The 25,439-nt window shown below is 36.2% G+C and overlaps 1 protein-coding gene across 1 annotated transcript in view; it reads right to left on the bottom strand.

Moving 5' to 3' along the window:
- PCDH15 (protocadherin related 15) overlaps positions 1-25,439 on the bottom strand; it is a 1,723,534-nt gene that overhangs the window by 155,210 nt on the left and 1,542,885 nt on the right. Inside the window, exons 25-26 of the mRNA XM_032313059.1 lie at positions 23,560-23,700; positions 21,681-21,793 (exon numbers count right to left, since the gene is read on the bottom strand). Of these exons, the coding sequence (XP_032168950.1) occupies positions 21,681-21,793; positions 23,560-23,700 (254 nt within the window). The remainder of the gene's footprint in view (positions 1-21,680; positions 21,794-23,559; positions 23,701-25,439) is intronic.

Raw genomic sequence — 25,439 nt, forward strand, 5'->3', positions numbered from 1 at the left:
TTCTACAAGTTCTTCTTCTTTTTTTTTTTTTTTCCTGTGAAATGGGGACATTACCTACTTCGGAAGATGGTGGAGTGTACTAAGGGACATAATGTGGACAAAAAGATTTCCTTAAACCTAGCATAGAGTAGGTACTCCAGAAATTACGGCTTTATTAATACACTACTCTATCAGCTATACTTCTAGAAGTTTAGTATAAATATTATACTGATATGCAAGTTTGTCTCATAGGTAGGGGAACAAAAAAAATAAAACTTGAACACACTAAACAAAGAAAACAATTAATAAAATGAAAAGGCAACCTCTTGAATGGCTAGAAATACTAGCTACATAAATATTTGCTAGAAATATTAGCAAATTATATCCATAAGGGGTTAATATTCATAGTACAAAAAGAACTTCTACAAGTCAACATCAAAAACCCAAATAATCCAATTTAAAAATGGGCAAATGAATAGTTATTTTTCCAAAGAAGACACCCAAATGGCCAACAGGTACATGGAAAGATGCTCAACATCACTCATCATCAGGGAAATGCAAATCAGAACCACAATGGGATATCACTTCATGCCAGATGGATTGGCTGGTGTCAAAAAGACAAGAAATAACAAGTGTTGGTGAGGATGGGGAGAAAAGGGAACCCTCACCCACTGTTGGTAGGAAGGCAAACTGGTGCAGCCCCTGTGGAAAACAGCATGGTGGTTTCTCAAAATGTCAAAAGCAGAAATACCATATGATCCTACGGCTAGATATTTACCCCAAAGCAAATAAAAACATAAATTAAAAAAGATATGTGCACCACTATATTTACTGCAACATTATTTGCAACAGCCAAGGTATGGAAGCAATGTAAGTATCCATCTATAGATGAATGAATAAAGATGTGATGTATGTATGCAATGCAATATTACTTAGCCATTAGAAAGACTGAAATCTTGCCATGTGCAACAACGTGGATACACCAAGAGGGTATTGCACTAAATGAAGTAAGTCAGACAAAGAAAGACAAATACTGTATGATTCTACTATGTGGAATGAAAACATAACAAACAAAAAACCTTGGTAATTCAGACTCATAAACACAGAGAATAAACTGGTCATTGTCAGATGGGGAAGGAGGTGGAGGGGGGTAAAATAGCTGAAGGGGGTTAAGGTACAAACCTCCAGTTATAAAACAAATAAATTACAGAGAGGAAAGTATAGCACAAGGAATCCAAGCAACAATATTGTAATAATGTTGCATGCTAACAGGTGTTGACACTTATTCTGGAGCCCATATAGTGATGCCCACAATTGTCAGATTACTCGTGTACACCTGAAACTAACACACCATTATGTGTCAATTAACCTTCCATAATAAAAATGAAAAGAAGCAACTTTAGTAAAATGCTAACAAATAAGTACCAATGAAATATCTGTAATTATACATATAACATTAGAGATCCTTGTTCTGGTGCACTTCTGTGAGGACATGGGGCTTTAGAATTTTATGTATATACTTGTTTAACATGATAAAAATAATATGATAAGAGCAAACATAATAAGACTGTTACTTAAAAGGTAGGAGGTAAGATGATCAAATACTTATTAGTCTAGGGGTCAAAAAAACTTGGTAACTTTATTGTTTGCTCCTTTATGTATGCATGTATGTATCTATTTATTTTTAGAGAGGTAAAAGGAGGGAGGATTGGAGGGAAGGAGAGAATCTCACGCAGGTTCCACACTGAGTGTGGAGCCCAATGCAGGCCTCAATCTCACAACCCTGAGATCATGAGCTGAGTCTAAATCAAGATTTGGACACTTAACTGACTGAGCCACCCAGGCACCCCAAAACTTGGTGACTTTAAAAATTGTCCTCAGAATTCAGAATCTAAAGTTACATTACTCTCTTTTTCAGATCTTATACTGGGAAAGGAGCAGAAAAATAAGTTTATCTCTTTAAATAGTGAAACTGGTGTGCGAACATCTAGCCATTCTTTTCTTTTTTTTTAATTTATTTTTTATTTTCAGCATAACAATATTCATTATTTTTGTACCACACCCAGTGCTCCATGCAATCTGTGCCCTCTATAACACCCACCACCTGGTACACTGACCTCCTACCCCCACGCCCCTTCAAAACCCTCAGATTGTTTTTGAAGTCTTCTCATAATCTCAACAGTTTAAAGTTATAAAATTATAGGCATAAATATCCCCTTTTCAGCAAGATAAATGATCTCACTGATTTATATTAATATTTATATAATATCTCAATAAAATCAACTGCTAATGAATATATGAGAAAAAATTTGAATGCTTTTAATAAGTAATATTGCTCTTGGCTAATAGTGTAAATTGTCTTAAGCACTCAGATTTTCCTGTCCTTGTTCTCAATCACAGAATAATTTTACATCTGAAATGAGGATAATATTTTTCTTTTTACTATCTCTTATACCTTAAAATCTATAGACTTGTTCTGTCTTCACTCAAAAATAACAACCGGGGGTGGGATCACTGTAAGTAGATATGGGCTCTCAATCTTAAAAGAATACAATCACAAAATCATTTAAAGTTCGGTGAGTTTATTTATAGAGGTTCACCCCCTCATTCAATAAATATCTATTGAATTCATACTATATGCCTGGCACTCACTAGGCAGTAAAAACACAAAGACAGGAGAGAAGAAATGAATTGTGCCTTCATGAAACTTATCAACTTTCAGGCAAACCCGACAGTTATATGAAAAATTACAGTAAAATGGGGTAAGTATATTAATATTAGATCCCTGATTCAGTAATAAACATGGTGCTCACCATTTATATTTTATATTTTTCAAATACCTATAAAGTAACTGAGTAGAATCAGGGGCTGCAAGGTTTGGCAGAAAATTTAATTTATATGTACACATAGTAATGATCTCTGAGAAAATAGTTTCATGTTTTGGCTCATTTACCTACACAGGGGTGTCTCTTTTTCCTTTATAGATGAATTTGTGCATTTGAAATTTTGAAAGATAAAACAGTAAATTTCAAAAAGGACATTTAATGCTTTTATTTGTTATTTTCTATTGATTAGATTCAATGTCTTTAGTATGAAATAGTCATATAAAGGTGAGAAGTCACCATAGAATCTTGAAATCTATTAGAAGACCATACAAATAGTATCAAAAAAAGAGAAAGGAATACATATATAGAGGATTTGATATTTCAATTTAATTCTCTTTTAACAGTTGAATAAATGCACTACCTCAAATACATGACTAAGTAATAAAATACAGGCATAAAATAATAAAAATACACATTCAAGATCTGACAGAATTTTTAGGAAAGAAAGAAGTCATTTTTTTTCATTAAATGTTATTCTTACCTTAGAAAAAGAGTACACTAATGCCATTTATGAAGGATAGTATATTGTCAGTATTCAATACTGTATTAGATAAATTTGTCACTATTTAGAAAGTGGGGAACTTTATTTTCATTTAAAATTTTGCTAAAAAGTTGTAATATATACATTATTTCTAGACTTACTTTTTATTATGATCAGGATAACTATAAGCAAAATCCTTTATCTAGCACAATCACCACTATTAAGCCAAAGACAATGAAGCAATAAAAAGGTAAAAAAAAATTTTTCTGATTTTCTTTAAATATTTTAAATGTCAAAATACTTTATTTTTTATATTTTTAAGGATTTTATTTATTTCAGAGAGAGAGAGAGAGAGAGTAAGCAAGAGACAGAGTATGAGCATGAGCAGGGGCAGAGGGAGAGAGAGAAGCAGGCTCCCTGCTGAGCAAGGAACCCCCCCACCATGTGGGGCTCAATACCGGGACCCTGGGATCATGACCTGAGCTGAAAGCAGATGCTTCACTGACTGAGCCACCCAGGCACCCCAATGATGAAATATTTTAAACAAACTTAAAATAAGGAACTTACTCAAAGATATATATCTGATCTCAGATTTAACTAATTTTAAAATATTTTTGTATTTGCTTTTTAAAAAAATTACAGATACCAACAACAAAATGAAAAAGCAACCTATGGAATGGGAGAAAATATTTGCCAATCATATATCTAATAAGGAGTTGATATCTAAAATATCTAAAAAACAAAACAAAATAAAAACTTATCTGATGAAAAAATGGGCAGAGGGACTATTGGGGCAGAGTAGATATTTTTTCCAAAGAAGATGTCCAGATGTTCAACAGCCTCAGGAAAGGATGCTCAACATCACTCATCATCAAGAAAATGCAAATCAAAGCCACACTAAGATATCACATGACACCTGTCAGAACAGCAAGAATCAAAAAGATGAGAAATAACAAGGGTTGGCAAGGGTGCAGAGAAAGGGGAGCCCTCGTGCATTGTTGGTGGGAATGCGAACTGGTGGAGCCACTGTGGAAAACAGTATGGAGGTTCCTCAAAAAATGAAAAGTAGAATTACCGTATGACCCAGTAAAAAGTAGAATTACCATATGACAAAAGGAAAGAAATCACTGTCTTGAAGAGTTCTCTGTATGCTCATATTCACTGCAGCACTGTCTGTCATAGCCAAGACATGGAAATAACCTAACTGTCCACTGAGGGATGAATGGATAAAGAAAAAATTATATATATTATAAAATATATATTATACATACATAATTCAGTCACAAAAATGAAGGAAATCCTGCCATTTGCAATAACATAGACCTAGAGGGTATTATGCTAAGTGAAATAAGTCATATAGGGAGGCACAAATTCTGTATGATCTCATTATATGTGGAATCTTAAAAAATCATAACTCGGAACAGACTGGTGTTTGCCAGAGTCAAGGGGGCGGGGCAGGAGTGGCTAAAAGGGAAGAAGGTGGTCAAGGGGTAGAAATTTCCAATCTTATTTGAAAGTAGCAATTGAAAGTTCTCATCTCAAGAAAAAAAAATTATAACCACATGAGGTGGTGGATGTTAACTAAATGTAATCATTTCCTAATATAGACATATATCAAACCATCACATTGTGCACTTTAATACAATATTATATATCAGTCATATCTCAATAAGCCCGGGAAGAGTTATATCTAGGTCTCTCCTACCCAGTTCTTTATCCATCCCCAGTTATTAAACTTGGAACAAAGTTTAAAAAACATAAGAGGTTGTTCTGACAAACAAGACTTTGTGTCAAAATTTCTCCATAAATATGGTAACATATTATTTAGAATCCGTTAACAAAGGGTTATAAACATCCATGTACCAAAGCTAGATTCACTATACTTAGTATACCTGCCCAGCAACTTGATTCTGCTCTTCCTGAGTAATACCTACTTGACCCATTGAGAAATAAACACACACACGCACACACACACACGTGTGTGTGTGTGTGTGTGTGTGTGTGTGTGTGTATAATGATAATCATGTTATCCTGGGAGTCATTTGTAAAACTGAGATGTAAATGTTATCATTTGTAATGGGACATGTCCTTCTGTGAAATATTTTCATAAGATATTTTATTTTTCTAATCTATCTGTTCTTCCACTTTTTTTGCTGACGAAGTTAAGAGACTATTGGGCATGGTCAATAGATTAAAAACAGACCACGTTTCTATACTTTTCCTCTCATCCAGAGTTTATGTTCCCTTTCCAATGTTTCTAGGCTATTCCCACCATTGCTCTGACCAACAGAAATGAAAGAGAAAGTCATGTGATGTAGCTTCATTGAAGGCAGAGCCTCTGGCTTCAGCCACCACACCGGTGGAAGGAGAGCTGCTCTGATGTGCCACGTGGGAAGTCCCAGTGTCACTGATTTAAGTACAAAAAAGACAGAGAAAACCACATGGTGAGAAAGGTCAGGCCATCCCAGCCACTCCTGCTGCAGGACAATGTCCCAGGGACCCTGATGCAGGCAACTCACAGGATCTTCAGAAAATACAAATTATTTTTGTCTTTCGTCATGAACCTTGGAGACAGAGAATACAGAGGGAGAGACACTCTTAGAAGTGGGGCGCCATCGTAAAAACCTAACCACGTGGCAGTGCTTGGAATCTGGCATTCAGGCGTTGGCTGGAAAATGAGGTGGGGCTGTGGACGGACGCTGGAGGAGGGGTGCGCTCACCATCCGCTCGGGCTGCAGAAGCAATGACGGAACAGTTGTTCACGTTTGGACAGAGGGCAGCCTTCGTTGTGGCATTTCAAAACCCTCAGCACACTTGCCACCTGTAGTCACGTGAAAGAGAAGAACCTGGGCACTAATGAGGTGGCAGGTTCAGCTCAGGAGATTTCCTGAAAGAGTTCACCGCTGCACGGAGCGGCTGCGGATGAGAGTGCTTCTCCCGTCCCCATTCCATCGTGGCACCGAAGGCAAATGTTTTCAGTTCCCAGGTCCTTGAATCAAGAAGAGCTACCCCTGGGGGACGGTGTCCACATTTGGATTTAGTTTAAATGATGTGACCCAGAGCTTCAACCATGATGACATCATGGGATGAGACTTCTGCAGATCATTACAGTGTGTTTGCTTGTTTCTTTGCTCTTGCATGTGGGAGGAACGGGAATAATAGTGGATGAAAGATAGATTATGGTGAATTAAAAAGACAGAAGCAAGTATTTTTCTGTTAGTTCCATCAAGAAGTGGAGTCCATTTTCCGCCTCCTTTGAATTGCATTCATATTCTCATGAATAGGCTTGATCAGTAAAAGGTGTATATGAGTGTATGTTTGTGTCTATGTGAGTGTGAGTATGTTTTTGTGTGTGTGTGTTTGTGCCTATTTGTGCATGACTGTGCGTGTGTATATGTTTGTGTCTATGTGTCTGTGTGTGAGTGTATGTTTGTGTTTATGTGTGTGTGTGTGAGTGTGTACATGTTAGGGATGGACAAGAGTGACTTTCTGGGACTTTAAGCCTCAAACGCAAAATACCCTGAGGCTTCAAGCCTCAAATGCAAAATACCCTGAGGCTTCTACTGTGTCCTAAGACTGCATGCACCCCACCCACCAGCCAGATGTCTATTGGCCAAGGCAGCCCCGAAATCCCCCTCAGCCTGACTACACTTCAGACAGGCTTCTTCCTGACTTGAGGTCCCTGATCTCTCTTTTCTTACTTTACTTTGGAGAACCTGCACTAGGAAAGGATTTCTTTGCCTCCCTGACATAAATCTTTTTAAGAGCCTTTTCCTATTTCACAACCCAGAACCCAGGAGCCCTGACTCTGAAATGCAATCAGCAGGGACAATAGAGTCCTATGTCCCTGAGGTTACTAGGATCCAGACTTTGGTGGCAATTGCTGCAAATTCTGAAACCATCCTATCATGAAAATAGGAGAAAGTTTGCTTTTGTTTTGGGTGGAGGCCATCTACAAACCCAGGTGGCCGGTCCCCGGGTATGCCAGCTCTTGACAACTCCTCAGCACCTGCTTCAGCAGAGGTGAGCTCAGGCTGAGTTCTGGCCTCACTCCCTGACTGCAGTAGCTTTGCATGGATTCCTCCTTGCCTGTTTAAATTTGTCCCATGCATGTTGAGCTTTGACAGTAGCATAACTGAGCCTACACGAGATCAGCTAACCCACAGAACCATGAAAATAGTAAATTGTTGTTTTAAGCTATTAAATTTGGAAAGGGAGTTCTGTAGCAATTGATGATTGAAGCACATAGGAAAAATATCACTTTGAATACAATTCTGGCCATAAATATCCATCCAGGAGTCACCAAGCACTTATAGGGTGCTCGTCTTGGGCAAAGTACTGCACTTACATGTACCAAGGATCATATCATTGCTTTACTTGTGGCAGTCCCTATTCACACCCATCGTCCTAGCTTAAGTATTATAGGGTGTCCCCTTTACTCTCAATAGTGCCCTGCTTTGGGCAATAAATCACATGACCGTCACTAACATTAGGCACTACATGCATGGGTAGAGTTAAGGGGAAAATGCCACTCTCCCACTTAAGAAACCTACATTCTGGGATGAATGTGTACATACTCAGATGGGAGTATGAACTCTATACATACTCAGGTTTAGTTATTTCTGCTTTGAATTACACATTTTGGGCATTAATATAGTAATTCCTGCTTTCCCTTGTTTGCAATCGCCTCGTGTATCTTTCCCTGCCACTCTCCTAGTGTGTGCATATCTGTGTGATTTTGCCTTGAATACATTGTTTAATGGCATTGAACCACATGTGGAAAGCTTACCAGAAATAACACAGTATGAGTCGAGGATGAAGCGAACAGCACAGCTATTACACTCCAAGCAGTCTGGAGATGAATGACTCCACCATTATAATTGGTGATAAAAATGCTGTGATTGCAAATCAACATTTAAATATTTATGTGTGAAAATCTATTTTCCCCATAGAATGTGGAAGCAGAGCGATCTTCCATAAAATGCCTCTGCTTATGTCTCTTGTTTAACACCATCTTCAGATTCCTCCGTGATAATGAACCAAGTTGGTAATGGGGCTCATAAGAGCCTTCACCATCTGACTCACCACCTATGAGTCTCTCCTAGAGATCCCTACGCTCTATGCTAAGACTTTGACTTCAAGACTTTCTAGAAGCCCACAATAAGCAATTTGACTCAGTGTAAAGCTCTTCCATGTTTTGTTTTCTTGCTCAATAACAGTGATCATTTGATTAATTTCTGCCTACTATGTAGATGATAAGATCTCTGAGGACAGAGACCATGTACATTTTGTCCACCATTATTATTCCTAGCACCCTGTATCTTCTCAATACATATTCATTGGCAGGATGAAGAGAAGAACAAATGTCATTTGAACATAGCAGTCATTTTATCTTGTCTGTACATATTTCCAATGTTTGTTTTCTCCAACAGAGAGATCATGAATTTTAGAGACCATACTTGCGCTTAAATGAAAAAAAAAAAAAAGGTTTGTTGAATACATTAATGGACAAAAATGCCAGGTGGATTAGTTAAATCAAGGAGAAATAATTTTAATTTCTCAGCTTTATCTATGTCATCCTGCCCTCAACGGAAACTACAGCTCACAGAATATTCTGGAAACTTCTGCAAAGAAACAAGTTGACTACAGGATCACTGAGATAGAAACAGCCTTCGCCAACAACTCTGTTGTTGATTCATAGTAAAGATTAGGAATGTCAGCGTGTAGGATTGTATCTCTACAGGACGGATGCAGAGAGAGTTATTTTGTTTATAAAAATGGGTCAGCGATAAAATTAAGGATAACAAGCCATATCTGGTCATGAGAACCATGTATCTTTAACCATCACATACCTATTTGAGACATTATTGTTTAAATTAACATTCAAACTGAGAATTCCATTCTACATGTTGCAACTAGAGTGGTATTTTATGAGGATTTCTTCTTCTTTTTTTAATCAAGAAACTGGTGATTGTTTATTAATCAATAATGGTAAAGAAATGGGCTTGTGACATTTTGGTTTGCTTAATGTCTTCTTTACCTTCCACACACCAAAATTTGCCTTTTGGCAATTTCTCCTCTCTACCTCTCTTATTTTGATGATATATTAACTGTGTATTAAAAGTATATAAAATAATATTCTATAAGAAGTATAGTCACCTCCACTTCTTCCAATCAGAAGAGAAAGCTTTGTACATTATCACCCGGCAGCAAGCCACAGGACAGGCAATTAGTATGGCTTCTTTTCTGTGTATAAACTCTTTTAGAACAAGGCCTACATCTTAAAAAATCTTTTGCATGGCCAACACCTGGGATAAGCCTATTAAGTAATAATATCACAATTATTTATTAAGCACTGTTCCACACCAGCCTCTTTGCAAATCTTTTTCCTTCACAAATAAAGTATGTATTGTATCTCTAGGAAAGCTAGTCTCAAGGAGCTTCCGTAACTTGTCCAAGTTAAACCAATGTCTGATATCCAACAGCCAGGCTTCAAACCTTAGTATCTGTTGTGTTGTTTTACCCCAGAAAAATTTGCATTAATAATTAATAAAATAAAAATAACATGACCTATTATATGTTGGACTTGAATAAAACACTTTCCATAAATATAAAGCAATGGAAGAAGAAAAGCATCAGTAATAACACTGTTTGTGAAAACTTGCTTCAAATTCTAAACTGCTCAAACTTGAATCCTTTGTTGTTGGTGCACTGGCTTCACTCTGCTCTGTGAACAAATGTCAGACTCTACTACAACCTTGAGGATGTGGAGGAGAATTATACTCCATGTGGATGCAGAGGGAGCCTCTGAATGCTGAAATGAAGGATTGCCAGAGTCATTCTTTCAATAGCTGAAGATGCGAAATCTATTATCTTTGAGGCAAGATTTTAGTAGCACCATAAAAAGACAGGAAATGTTATGTTCAAGTAAAGTCAACTTTCATATTGAACAATAAATCTAAATTAAAATAGTAAATAACATAAGCAAACAAGTAAGGCTCTCTGCATGTGGATTTATTTTATATTAATAGCTTTTCTCTTTTTCATTTTTTGAAACTAAGATGAATAGTTCTCCCTAAACTATTATACTTATTGATTAAAAAAAAATCCCAAGTGCAAACTTGTGTGGTTTATGTAAGAATAATGCAATGTTCCTCAATATAAGGTAAATTTAATTCTCTTGAATAATGCAATGCTAAGTAGAACTTCTCACTCACCATTTCCTTAGCCATTCTGATAACATTGTTTTCATTTTTCATAGTATATAAAAATTGATTTCTGGATTTTTAAATTACACTTTTTCTCTGTTTTTGCATATCAAGAGGTGAACTGTTAATCCTTTTTAGTTTTATAAAATCTACTCTTTTTATTCTTCAATATAAAGCCTCCTGAGAAACTTATTTTAAAGGTAAGTTGTATTTAAATTTTTGCACTGTTTGTTACCAGATTAATTCAAATTTAACAACAAAGTATCAATTTTTTACTTTAATACAGAAACTAAAAAGATTATTTTCTTTATTCAAGGTATTTGAATTCTTCAAAGATGTCAAGGTATTTATATGTGTAATATTCTTATTTTGGATTTAATATATTAACTTTGAATAATACTGGAAATTAAATATGACTCAATATTTTTCTAAGAGTTAGCAAATATCAACTTGTTCAAGAGGTTCATAAAAATACCCCAGCAACATTTGCCCCTTCTATTTGATATACATACAAGTACCAATTTTAAATTTGTTTTTTATGGAAAGTACATTTTAAAATACATGAATCCTTAAAAAATGAATATAAATGTGGCATTAAATCATTCAAAGCTTAATAATCAATGTTGATACACTTCTATTTTAAATAAATACCAAAGGTATGTCTATATTGGTAGCATATTTGTTTGGAAAATTTGTAAATGATTGTCTTTGGTAAAATTTTTGATAAATTGTGTGAGGTATTGCATTTCCCACTCAAAATCAATATTCACATTTAGACTCCATGATCTATTCCAGACACGCTGACCTTTCCATGATATTTACCTCTAGAACCGAGGACAAGTGAGTCCCTGTGTGTTCAGTCCATCATCCTGGGATGAAGGTCAAATATTCTTCGAATGCTAACTCACTTGACCTACAGGAGTCTATCTATTCTTAAGTTATATGCATTTGAACTACTACTGCTACTGTTAGGATTTTGATATTTCTGTCTGGATTAAAGGAAAGATACATAAAAATATATTTTCTGATTATGACACTATGGTTATTTTCCAGAAGATTCAAATAGATAACTGACTGAAAACTTCTTATCAGATCTGGCTATGTGGCGGCAATGAAAGTGTGTCCCCCAAATCTCCAAGTATAGGAAGCACGTTGACCAAGGTTCTCTTGTGCTCTGAAGTTTACTGCTCTTTATATGCAGGCCATGCTTCTTTGGGGCTACCTTCAGAACATAACTGAGAAAAGTAGAGATGTTATAGTGGGTCCCTTCCTGGGAGACACTGAATTTCTCCAATGTCAGGCTATGGTTTGAGGGCTCCCTGATCATTATGTGGAACTTACTTAAATGACACAGAAGTTACTTCTATGGCACACTAAACTCGGATGTTCTACACAAACCTCTCTCCCTCTTCCTTCCTTGGAGTCATTCCTTGGGGTCAGAATGAATGAGGGTTGAAGCTTCCCTAGTCATACCCTGCTTTCTCTTCATTTCTTCCATGCAAATATTTTCCCTAAAGAACTTGTTACATTTCATCTTGATGACTGATAACTAGAGAAAGGACCAAAATGAACACAGAGCAAGAGGACTAAATTAAAAAAAAAAAAAAGGAGTATTAGTATTTCAAAAGGTATGAATTAAATTTAAAATATCTATGAACATTTAGGAAAAAAACAGATCTGGGAAAAATAAAGGCATTTAAAAGATGTTAATATAGAATTTCAATATAATAAAATAGGTACCAATATATAGACTTAATAAAATAAAGAAAAATGAATTGAATAGATTTAATATACATTAATTTATATAGAGACAAAAAAGATAATCTTGAGGCTATAATTAGCCATTATTTAACATTTTAACAAGGCAGAAGACTTTGTCGTATGTTGTAAGATATACTAAACAAGTATGAGAAACTGGAATTAACATATCTTTCAGGTCAACAACTACATGGTGAATATCACTCTTTTTTTCCACATTAATATCAGACACAGTCACGTTCACAGAACTCTTTTTCCCAGTAAGAAAAATCCTTGTCAAGATACCTGCTAATAATTGATAGAAGAGCATTATTTGTCACCTGTCTTAAGTAATGAGTTTAGCTCAGTTTCAATCAAAGAGCAGCAGAATATGCTACCCCAAAATGGATTCTAAGAGTTGAGGGCATGCCACTCTAAAATATTCCAATTTGTTCACAGACCTGTACCCCTGGGGTTAATAATACAATATATGTTAATGCAAAATAAAAAATTTAAAAAAAATGCCAATTTGACATATTGATTATTTTGAGCCATAGGCACTCAAAAAAAATGCGAAATGCAGGGAGATGCTTTCTGTGAGCTCCCCTTACCTGTTTAAAGCCAGTCTCTCCAAAAGAGACTCAGTTGTCAGAGATTCCCACCCCCCACCCAGGAGTTTCATTGTCCAGGAAAACTTAATGACCACAGAAGAGGACAGCTAAAGAAGATACCACACCCAGACAAACCTTACCACAATTATACCTGCCCTCTATTCTTCTAAGAATCCACTCATATTCCCTAAAAATCAGTTACTCTTCTCTGAGAGGCCTATATCTCCTGTCCCCTTCCTCTGTTAAGATGATATTTAATCCTGAATCCAAAATATGGATATTAAATATCAGGATACTTAATCCTGAATTCAAAAGATGATATTTAATCCTGAATTCAAAAGCCACCACTTTGAGTTATTCATTTTTCCTGGGTATCTCCCATGAAGTATATGTGTTAAAAAACTCCTTGTTTTTTGTTTGTTACTATATCCTTTATTACAGGGGTCTCAGCCAAGAACTCAGAAGAGTAGAGGGAAAATTAATTTTCTTCCCCGACACAGACATACTACTTGAAAGAGGAAGCAAATGCGAAAATTTATGAAGGTGTAGAGAGAAATGTATAGACTATTACTTAAAAGAGTTAAAACTAATTAAAATAATAATCTCAGCATAGGGCATGAGTTCACAATGTCCATAACTATCTAAAGATTGAAGGGATGACTTCCTCATAATGGAAAAAGAGACTAGTCAACTTTGTGGCAAGGATATTAGAAAAAGCAAGTATTACACTATTAGGCTGACTAAGTGATTCCTATGGTCTGTTTTGTCCATTACATGATAGGCCTTTGAAAACAGAATTTTTATTAAGATTAAGCTATTTCTGGGACACCTGGGTGGCTCAATTGGTTAAGTATCTGCCTTCGGCTCAGGTCATGATCCCAGGGTCCTGAGATCAAGTCCCATATTAGGCTCCCTGCTCAGCGGGGTTCCTGCTTCTGCCTCTGCCTGCTGTTCTCCCTGCTTGTGCTCGCTCTCTTGATCTCTCTCTCTCTGACAAATAAATAAAATCTTAAAAAAAAAAAGAAAAAAAAGATTAAGCTACTTATTTTTTTTTTTCTGCTTCCAATGAGAATCAGGTTGTGGGAAGTGGTTTGAATTAAAATACGAGTTTGCATATGGGCATAGAGATACTTAATCATCTGAAGAGTAATGACTCAAATCTAATTATTATTTATGTGAGGTAGGGGCTAATAGTTGGACTTAAAGAAGTCCAGCTGAAGAGACTTTTGAGAAGTGAGAGGTATTTAAACAATCAAGGATTAAGAGATGCCATTGACTCTTTAAGAAATTTATTTCAAGGAAAGGGAGAAAAAAGAATGAAGAATGATGATCTGAGGTAAGCAAACTCTAAGTGACCAAAACTTCTGACATTTCCTTGTCTGTCAAAAAGATAATCTGGAAGACTCACATAAAACAGGAATGATGCATGAAAATGGAAATTTGTTGCAATTGTGAAATGCTGGGTTGTGTGTCTGCTCCTAAATAATATGAATGCTTATTTATAATTGTAGAAATTAATATTACAAAGTCTGAAGAGTTATATACTTCTATAAATTTTGAGAAGAACTCAGTGTTTTCTGGAAAATTAAGTGTTCATCCAATGACAAACAGATGAAGCAAACTGATGTCTTAATTTTCCATTTAACCTAATTAAATGAATCAAGGAGAGACTGAAGAGGTCATGAAATGAACAAAATAAGTGTTTCAAGTACTACAATCACCAAAGGGACCAAAGAGAAATAGGCACACACTTATCTTAAGAATTACTGTAAGTCTGGCCATTATAAAAGTACACATATATCTGCATGGGGTAAATAGCTTTCTCATTATGAGATTCCTCCCTCACTTAACAATTACTTGAAGTTGGCCCATCAGGGAACTATTTCAGTTCACAAGATTTGAGGAAAAACAAAATCAAATCTTATTTCAACACACAGAAAGTATTCCAATGTTGAAAATTAAAAATAAGAAAATAATGTGAGAAATTTCTCCTCTAGTCTTGACAGGCTAAATTACTTCCCTTAATACAGGGTGGTCTTTTATAAAATCCTTGAATAATTTTACAAACTGGCTTATTTCTTTTTCAAAGAACCATTAGCAGAGAGTGAGGAAGTTTTTAGATAGGAATAGGAAAGAGAGACTTAACAATATGTGAAAGGAGGGTTTGGCTTTTTGTTAAATGGCTGCTTTCACATTGGTTAGCTAATCTGCTAATTATCTGTCATCACAAACGTAGCTGGCAGTCAAGGAGACTTTCCCTTTAGTAAATATTAAAGGATTTACTCTGATGTTTATTATTTGCTCGTTCCTACTTATACTTTTATAATTTTAGAAAAGGTAATGATAGTCTATTTCTGCACTCCAGCAACAAGGCAATTACCAGTAGCTCAATATTGAAATGTTTTTAATTCTGGAGAGAGAGAAATGGATTTTTTCTCTCTATGTAGAACCTGTACATTGGAAAATGTTTCACCAAACAGTAAATGTATCCTCTCAGATCTCTTGGATGGTCTCCACAAAGTGAGTTTACACCTCATAACTTTCACTTATAACCCCCTTTTCCTTTTCTTTCCCCCCTTTCTTTTTCCTTGTGATCAAGACAATTATACTTATCCGGAACATGGAGACAGTAATGATTTATAATCAGATAACCAAACGTTATCTTGAAGTCTAGAAAGGTTTGGCTGGGAATATGTAATACTAACATTTGATATGCTGAAATCACTAGAAATAACTTAAAACATTCAAAAACGTCCATCTGTGACTTTCTCTGAATTCAAACAAACCAAAAAAAAAAAAAAAAGTATGCATTCTCTTGCTACTTTAAGAGGAAGGCAATCTGTTTCACCAATACATATTTAAGAATAAAATATTTCTGTACTATTCCATGGGTTCATGGAACCAATTTTGTATATTCTTAACATAACCCAAGTCATCTTAAGATGACTGCAGTGATGAAAACCTATAACTTGTCTGAAACTACACGTTTAATGTGCTAATTATCCACCCACACTATTTTCCCTTTTTCCCCAGTAGGAGAGGTGGAAATGAGATACAGCTGCCTAGCAAGGGAAGAATTCATCCACCCATCTGTGTTGGCTGTGGCCATTTGCCTTGAGTTTCAGGAAAGAACTTGAGCTGAGGTGAAATTTGCAAACCCTAATTCACTTGCTTCAGGAAATCTCTGCTTGTGGATTTTCTGCCCTGGGCCCCATTCCAGGGACTAAAATGGCAATCACTGGGATAATTTTGAAACAGGATGTTTAGGACAGAAGATGCTAAGTTGGCTTGGGTTGCTGATGACAGCATGGAAAAATTATGTGAAGAGTTACCACCAGCTGACACAATCAGTTTAGACTCTCATGTGAGTCAAAACACAGGAGTTTTTGTTCTCAAAACTATTATGATACAAGGGTTTCTTTCTACCCCAGCCTAACCTACCCTATTTAATCCTTTTAACCAAGATTTAAAGATTTAATAATATACCATTCCAAACACAAGAATATTGGACTGGGGAGGTGGTCAGTTTAAGAATCGAGTTCAATATTCTGCCATGAACTAATATTTTATCTTTAGAGGCTTTCTTCACACCTCGTCATTTGTTGAAAACCAGTTTTTCCTAAGGAATTCAAGAGTCGTTATTGGAATGAAGGTATTCCCAAGATATGAACATATGTATCTCAGCTTGTCATAGATCCCTTACTGTGGATCTCTGCTTTCCATTTGCAGCCCATGAGCATTTTCCAACCACAAGGACAGAAATCTTGCTTATTGCTTGGTGTCCCCTCCACCCCCAGACTGATCCCATGAGAAAGTTTTTCTACCAGGAGCAATTTTGTAATGGAAGTAAAACTTCACCTCTACCCTTTCGGGGTTTTTAGGCTAGGTCTAAGTATTAAACTGACATAGGTCAGATGAGTAGGAGAAAACATTCCCATTTATATAAGTTATATGTGACAGGAGAGCCCTTGTGAGAAAATGAAGAGCCAGAGAAATGGCAAAACCTTCATACTTTTGTATTAGGATGAACAGAGACAGGCCATTGTGGAAAAGTAAACTATAGAAGGAGGCTGGAGTGAGCTGTGAATTGTTTTAACAAGGCCTGTCGGTATCGCTTCTCTTGGCTTTGACTCCTCATTAAAGAATGTGTTTTTCCTCCTGGTACAGAGAAAGCATTTTTCACATGAGTTTATAGGTCCTGCTTTTGGGAGGAAAAGGGGAGATCAGAATGTCCTTCTTACAGCTGCTGTGTTTTTAAGCACTTTCAGCTCAAAATACTCCTTATGCCCAAGTGGCATATTCTGCCACCCTTGGACTCCAGCGCAAGGGAACTGAGGTCCCATAGTATATACAGCATCTCTGGTATTTATGTGTATTTAGCCGAAGCAGTAAATGATTTTGAAAAAAAAAAATTATATATATTTAGGACATTCCTAGTTAGGTAGCACTCTTCCAATCTGTGATTCAGAGGCCTGGGCTCCTCTCACGTTCCTACAGTTGTCAACATATGGCTCCCAAGGGTCTCTCAGTGTGTTTTCCATTTCACCTGTCCATACAGGGAAAGGTTAAATCAGGCCAGGGAACAGTGCAGACCATCGTGTTCCCCATTTTATTGTTCAGAACTCAGTCTCATGGCTCTATCTAGCAAGCAGGGCTGGGGAATGGAATCTAGCTACGGGTCCAGGAGGATGAAGAAAGGAGCAGAGGCATCCAGACTCTGGTATATATGTCAAAAATCTCCAAGAGCATGGAGAGGTAATGAAGATCAGCCTTAGGTCTCTTACTTTTTTTTTTTTTTTTTTAATAATTCATTCCACACTTCAGGTCAAATGTAAACTTCCTTGAACATTTAAATTGAATCATTGGGCCTTATTCAACATACAGTGTGTTCTGCCAGTGTTTGATATGACTTTTTTATTATTCAAGTTTTCTAAGAATCTTATAAAAAGGAAAACAATCCTGTTCAATGCCCAAGTCCTACTGAATCCATTATGCCAATTAAGTCAATTCTGAGGACTTTCTTCATAGATTGTAACATGCAACAAGGATACCAAATTGCCTTTATGTATCAGAGTAACAAATGGACCAGAACAGTCAAGGGCACTATTTGCAAATGTTAGAAATATTTTTCTGGAAGGTCAGAAAATTCTTCCCCATGTGCTCCTGTGACTCCTCTTAATTTTATCACCAAGTAATTGGCAGTTTTCTTTTCTTCTCTAAGTTAACAACTTTATTAATAGAATCTATTTGCAGTTTGTACTTCTTTGCAGAGAAGGTAAGAAATGGTAAATTATTCATTGAACAAAACATTTTTATTTTTAAAAGTGGCATAAATAAAGGCAATTTTAAAAAGAAAGCTAAATGAGCAATGCCCTGATGAGATCTATGACCTTGGCCTGAATGCCACAGTGTTTTAGCTAAAAGAGTTAATAAGCAATGTGCTACAGAAGTCTGGAGGCTTACAGCTAATAATAGGAAATGAGCTGTGCATGAAAGCCAGGAGAAAGGGGACAGCATTTACTGTGTTTATTCTCTCTTTGGGGCTTCCGATGAAGGACTGTATGGAATGAACAGATTCTTTTCAGCTGAAGATCTGAGGGATTCCTGGACGCACCCCAAATAGTAAGTACATTTCTTGTGAGCATTAAATCCAGGTAAGACGGTGAGAAACATGGGGAGTTTATATCCATTCTGGTTCCTGAGAAGCCATGAACACATCCAGGGACCATGAACATATCCAGGAAAGGTCTCTAGAAGCAGAAAACTGCATGTCCCATAGCAAAGAACTGGGGTTCACAGGTTGCCATGCCAGCCAAAGAGGAAGGTACTGGTAACAATGGACAGAAGGAAGAAAAGGGCCTTTCAAACAGACTGACCAGGAATTCTTACTGTTTTAAATAGAGTTTACATCTCAGTGGTTTACATAAGTGTTATGTAGAATTTTCTGGTAAAATTACATTCATTTATTGCTTGAATCTTGCAAAGGAAGCTTTTCTTTAAAGGTTTTATTTATTTTAGAGAGACAGAGAGAGTGTATGAGCAGGGGGACGGGCAGAGGGAGAGAATCTCAAGCACACTCCCCACAGAGCATGGAGCCCAATGCAGGGCTCAATGCCACGACCTTGAGATCACCACCCTTAGATCAAGAACTAACCTGAAACCAAGAGTGGGATGCTTAATCAACTGAGCTACCCAAGTGCCCAAGGCAGCATTTTATAAAAGGAAAACACTGCTTGGTTCAGTGTAGTAAATGTTCCCAGACACATCACCTGCCTCCTCTCTCGGTAGCTTTGTCTTTGCTTTCAAACTTACAATTCTTAGTAAGTCCTTAGAAATTATCAAAGCAAAAACAAAAACAAAAACACCACAGTTGGTGCGCCTGGGTGGCTCAGTGGGTTAAAGCCTCTGCCTTCAGCTCAGGTCATGATCTCAGGGTCCTGGGATCAAGCCCCGCATGGGGCTGGCTCTCTGCTCAGCGGGCAGCCTGCTTCCTCTACTCTCTCTGCCTGCCTCTCTGTCTACTTGTGATCTCTGTCAAATAAATAAATAAAATCTTAAAAAAAAAAACCACAGTTATCAAAACAATAAAAATCCACATTTTAGAATATGATCAAGTATTTTGTGAAATCTTCATTTTTCTTGAGCCTCAAATAACATGACATAATGCCTACTTTGTCTCTACATAGACTAAACTACCAAAATATCTTGGAAATCAATACATCCTCCCGTATTGTTTATTCGTATGTGTATGTATGCTAATTCTTCAGCATGGAACATCCTTTCATATTTTTGTGGAGTAGTTAAGCTGTATTTTTTTTCTCAAGATACAACTTAAAGCTCTGTGTGTTTAAATCTAATAAGGTATTTCCCCAACACACTTGTTTGGCACTGATCTCCTATCATTGCATCTTCACACTATATTGTGTTGTTCATACAGTGTTTAGTTTGCATGTGTGGCTGTGAACCCCTGGAGCTCCAAGACAGGAGGCCGTTTAATGCTATGTCCAGAATAAAGAAATGGTAAATATGTAGTATGTGATGAGTCTCCTTCAAATATGTGTGGAAAACTATCTCTTATGGGTTTTAACATTCAAATACATGTATATTCCTGTTTTCGCTTAAAACAATATCATAAAGAAAGTTCTACTATATTTTCAGGAAAGCATTATAAAATTTTTCACTCATATGCAATCATGAAGCAATCATAAAATATAGTACATTTAATTTTATTATTTTTTAAACAAATTCTACACTTCCTAAGAATATCTGTCTACCTGTCTATCTATCTATCTATGTATCTATACACGTGCTTGGACTGAACTGTGTCCCCCTAAAATCAATATGTTGAAGAATTTAACCCTCAATGGCATAGTATTTGAATATGAGACCTTTGAGAGGTAGTTAAGTTTGGATGAGGTCATGGTTGGGGCTAATCTTTGGATGGGCACCCTTATAAGAAGAGACACCAGGGAGCTTGCTTTGTTTCATGAGGACTCAACAGCGACACAGCTGTCCACAAGCCAGGAAGAAGACTTTCACCACAACCCAACCGTGCTGGTGCCCTGACCTCAGGCTTTTAGTCTCTGAAACTGTGAGAAAACAAATTTCCCATTGGAGTCACCTGGTCTGTGGGATTTTGTTATGGCAGCCTGACTTAAGACAGTATATACACTAGCTCTATAGCTATAATACATAATATATATCATACCCATAAACACATATACACATACATTCTTTCTTTCTCTTTTGCTGATTATATGAGAAAAATCATTGTAGATTTGTGTCAAATTATGTATCTATCTGGCAATAACAAGAAATGAAATGTTTACTACTTCTCGCTATTGAGATTAATAATTAGTTGCAGTTTCAACCCCAAAATATAATGTTGTATTTTTCAAAGACTGCATTTTTTTTGAAATTTTATTTTTTTATTTATCTGAGAGAGAGAGAGAGAGAGAGGAAGCCAGCAGGGAGATGGAAAGGGGACAAGCAGACTCCATGCTGAGCACAGAGCCTGACGAGGGGTTCGATCTCACCATGCTGAGATCATGACTTGAGCCTAGATCAAGAGTTGGATGCTTCTACTGGGTATTTACCCCAAAGATACATATGTAGTGAAAAGAAGGGGCATCTGTATCCCAATATTTATAGCAGCAATGGCCACAGTCATCAAACTGTGGAAAGAACCAAGATGCCCTTCAACAGATGAATGGATAAGGAAGATGTGGTCCATATACACTGCAGAGTATTATGCCTCCATCAGAAAGGATGAATACCCAACTTTTGTAGCAACATGGATGGGACTGGAAGAGATTATGCTGAGTGAAATAAGTCAAGCAGAGAGAGTCAATTATCATATGGTTTCACTTATTTGTGGAGCATAACAAATAGCATGGAGGACATGGGGACTTAGAGTGGAGAAGGGAGTTGGGGGAAATTGGAAGGGGAGGTGAACCATGAGAGACTATGGACTCTGAAAAACAATCTGAGGGGTTTGAAGCGGCGAGGGGTGGGAGTTTGGGGGAACCAGGTGGTGGGTATTAGGGAGGGCACAGATTGCATGGAGCACTGGGTGTGGTGCAAAAACAATAATACTGTTACTTTGAAAATAAATAAATAAATAAATAAACAAATGTAATATTAAGCTAATTTAGAAAAACTTAAACGAGAACGAGAAGGTCATGTCATTGATAATTCAAATCACCTCAGTTTTGAAAGCCCAAACAGAGCAACACAAAAAACCTTTACCCATTTTACAAAAACAGATAGAAATCAGTACCTATACTCTTCTTGCGTGAAGCGTGGAATTTCTCCAGGATGTAAGACCAGAATTTTCACTGTGGCGCTGCTGGACATCACAGGTTCGCCCTCATCAAAAGCAACAACCACCAACTTAAAAAGTAATAAAGATTCATGTTAAAGAGGATTAGCAAGAAGCAAGTAAAGCATCATTTTTAATCAATGGACTGCCTGGTTCCAGGAGGGGGAGCAATGATCACTTTCTCACTGTCTTCCATGGAGCAGGTACTGGACTGCTGGGATATGTTACCTATCTTCTCACTTGCTCTTCACAACAATCCCAGAAGTTGGGTGTTTTTTTCTTTTTTCTTTCTTTCTTTCTTTCCTTTTTTTTTTTTTTTTTTTTTAATTTCCTAGACAAAAAAACTTGAAGTGGAGTTACTAACGCTATGGTAAAACACTCCAGTAAAACAGGTATGTGATACTACAGCTCTCCAATGATTAAACTTATTTCTTTCCCACAGTCCCACTGGTGCCCACAGCAAAAACACAAGCCATTATGAGCACCAACACTTATTTAAAAAGTGTTAAATTCAGCCACATTGATAGCAAAAAGCTAATTAGTTTCCTTACAAAAAAGAAATTAATTTTTCCCGTGAATTAATTGTCTGCAAGATTACAGGGCAGAAATACTTCACTCTGGAGGATAAAACTGGAAATCTTTACAGTTTAACAGAGTTGGAGATACATTCTCTTAAAAGCATATAAAACCAAGTTCATACCCTATAGTAGAAACTGTTCAAATGATGCGAACTGCAGAAAAGCTTTCATCTCAAGATGTCTCAAGTAATAATATTTATTACTACAGCATTGTTTATAATTGCTCCTTTTTGGATAATGTCTATTATATCAAGAAGAATGCTTCTATTTAAGAAATGCTAAATATTTTCAATATTATATGTTTCTCTGGAATATCTGTCATTTTGGAACCTGCAGGCTACTAATTTAAACCAGTTCAACCTAGACAAAACCATAAGGATCATCCTTGGGCCCATGTTTTATCCTTGGGTTAACACTGAACCAAGAGAACATTTGCTCCCAACAGTGCTAGGATTATGTGAGGTGTAGTACTCACTGACACACGCGAGTTTAACCAATGAGGGCATTTCCGCAATGGAGGGTCAAAGGTTTTATTCACAATGAAAAAATTATTCTAAGGAATTACAAAAATGGGAACACTCAAACATTTAATAAAAAATTATTTATGACAATAATGAAGGGTAGTAATATTTCAAATTTTCCTGAAGTAGAATTTATCATGAGTACATAAACTTGACCCAATAATCTTGCCTCTCAGTACTTATCTTAAGGAAAAAGAAAATCAAAAAGGTGGCAAATAATATTTGTACAAGGAGTTTCACAACAGCAAATATTATTACAACAAAAAACTAGAAACATCAAATCCAACAACAAAGTGTAAGACAAAAAAAATTATAGCGCATTTATACAATAGAACATCATTCAACCATTAAAATAATACCATTAACAATATTTACTGTCATAGGCAATATATTACTCACTTAAAAAAAGCAGTATTAATAATAGGATCATATTAGGGTCAAACACACGTGTATACTTGCATTTGTATGGAATGTTATCATAAGGATAGATATTAAACTGCTCAATTCTAGTTATCCACATAATGTGAAATATCAATTCTGTGTGTGGTGGTTGGTTTTTTTTTTTTCTTTCTGCTTAACTATATTTTCTAAGTATATTCCTGGTAAAATATATATTATTTTGTAATTTTTTAAAAAAATTGAAAGGAGAAAAATGGAAACATGTACACTCATCTATTAAACTGTACTCTCAGAAGTTAAATATCAAACAGATAATGGTAAGGAAAACACTGCACTGACCTTAAAAATTGTTGTAGGCTCTTCGTTAAGATTGACTCGAGTTATTACTCTTCCAGAATCTTCTTCTACGTCAAAAATACTGGCAGGATAAGGAAACTGGGCATCATCTACTCTGTACCTCACACGACTTGCAGGCAATCCCTAAAATGAGATCATATATTATTAATTCACTGTTGCAAAATGAAAACAAAGGGTATTGATGGAGGCAAACCGATGTATAAAATGCATGGCTTTCTAGAAGTGAAAAATTGTATTTAGCACTCACACTTCGAGGTCTGAAATACAGAAGAATCTGTTTCTTTTGGATGACTGCCCCTGAACCAATGAAGTATCTTCACTACCTGTTATTGAAAATTATTTCTGTGACAGAATAAATTAATGTTGCTTTGGGTGTCTTCTCTTCCACTGTCCTTTAATTATAGGAATCTCACCTGACCTAAACCCCATGTCTGCTTATTTTTTTTACCTTCTGAGACAATTATAAATGGTGTTCTTTTATCGTGATTATTTGAACTCTGACACAGAGAATGATGGAGATGGAGGTCTGTTGTAAAGTGGAGGGATGGGTATCGAAGTGGAGGAGACAAAACTATTCACCAGCTGCTCTGTGCTGTAAAACATGCTAGTTTTGTGGGGTTTTTTTTTTCCTAAATAAATTAGTCCTCACAACAATCCTTTAGGAAAATATTACTAATGATGATGATAGTAATAATAGTAAAATAATGATAGCTAACATTTGTTGAATGCTTATTATGTCCAAGAACTATACTAAAGATGATACATGTAGATTCAACTGTCCATTTTTTTATTTTTAGTTAATGAACTTGAGGCTTATAGGGAGTTAAAGGATGTGGAATTGTCCCAGATACAGAACAAGATAAATTGGGATATTAAATCTCTTGGAACACTGAGAAAATAAAGTTAAATTTAAAAAAATCATTTAAAAAAAGAAATTAATATTTGATACATTTTTAAAGACTACAAAAAATAGTTAAAACTGACTTACTTACATTAGGGTTTACTTTGGTCTTATTTTGAATTACATAAAGTGACACTGGAATTACATAATCTTCTCTGTGCATATGTCACCCCTCAGGTCAAGTAAAGAGTTTGGGCACAGAGCTGGTATGTGGTAGATTTGATCACAAACCTGAACTGACACCATGGAGGAAAGCACTCCCAAGACTCAGTCACAGGAATATCTACCTTCTCTACCTCTATTTTCAGCTTCTCCAATTTCTTCCAGTCTTGTGCCTCTAAACAACTTCTATGTGTTTATAATTCCCATTTACATTCCAACTACACTCCCTCTTTAAACTCCAAGGTCATATATATATATCAACTTAGATGTTCTGTTTTTATCTCAGCATATCCCAAACCAGCATCCTGATTTCCTCTCCCAAAAGTGCACCTTCTCCACACTAGATCAATGGCCCTACCTTTGACCAAGTTGGTCCATCTAAAAGCCTAGAGGTGACCATTGACCCTTCTCTTTCTCTTGGACTCTACAACCAAACCATCCTGAAGTCCTGCTAATAGCTCAATGAATGCATGCCTGATGTAGATTATTCTCATCTCTATGCACTTGTTTCCTGCAGTGAACTCTTAATTGACTTTCTGCTTCTATTCTATTGAAGTTATCTTTAAAAATATAAACCTTCCCTGAGATATAAAAATATAAACCACAAACTGAGAGCTTTCCCCCTAAAATCAGGAATAAGAATAAGAATGTCCACTCTCACCACTTCTATTCAACATGGAACTAGAAGTCCCAACCACAGCAAGTAGACAAGAAAAAATAAATAAAAGTAACCAAATTGGTAAGGAACAAGTAAAACTTCCACTATTTGCAAATGACTTGATATTATATATAGAACCCT

This window comes from Mustela erminea, chromosome 14 (assembly GCF_009829155.1).
Source record: "Mustela erminea isolate mMusErm1 chromosome 14, mMusErm1.Pri, whole genome shotgun sequence".
Lineage (NCBI taxonomy): Eukaryota > Metazoa > Chordata > Mammalia > Carnivora > Mustelidae > Mustela > Mustela erminea.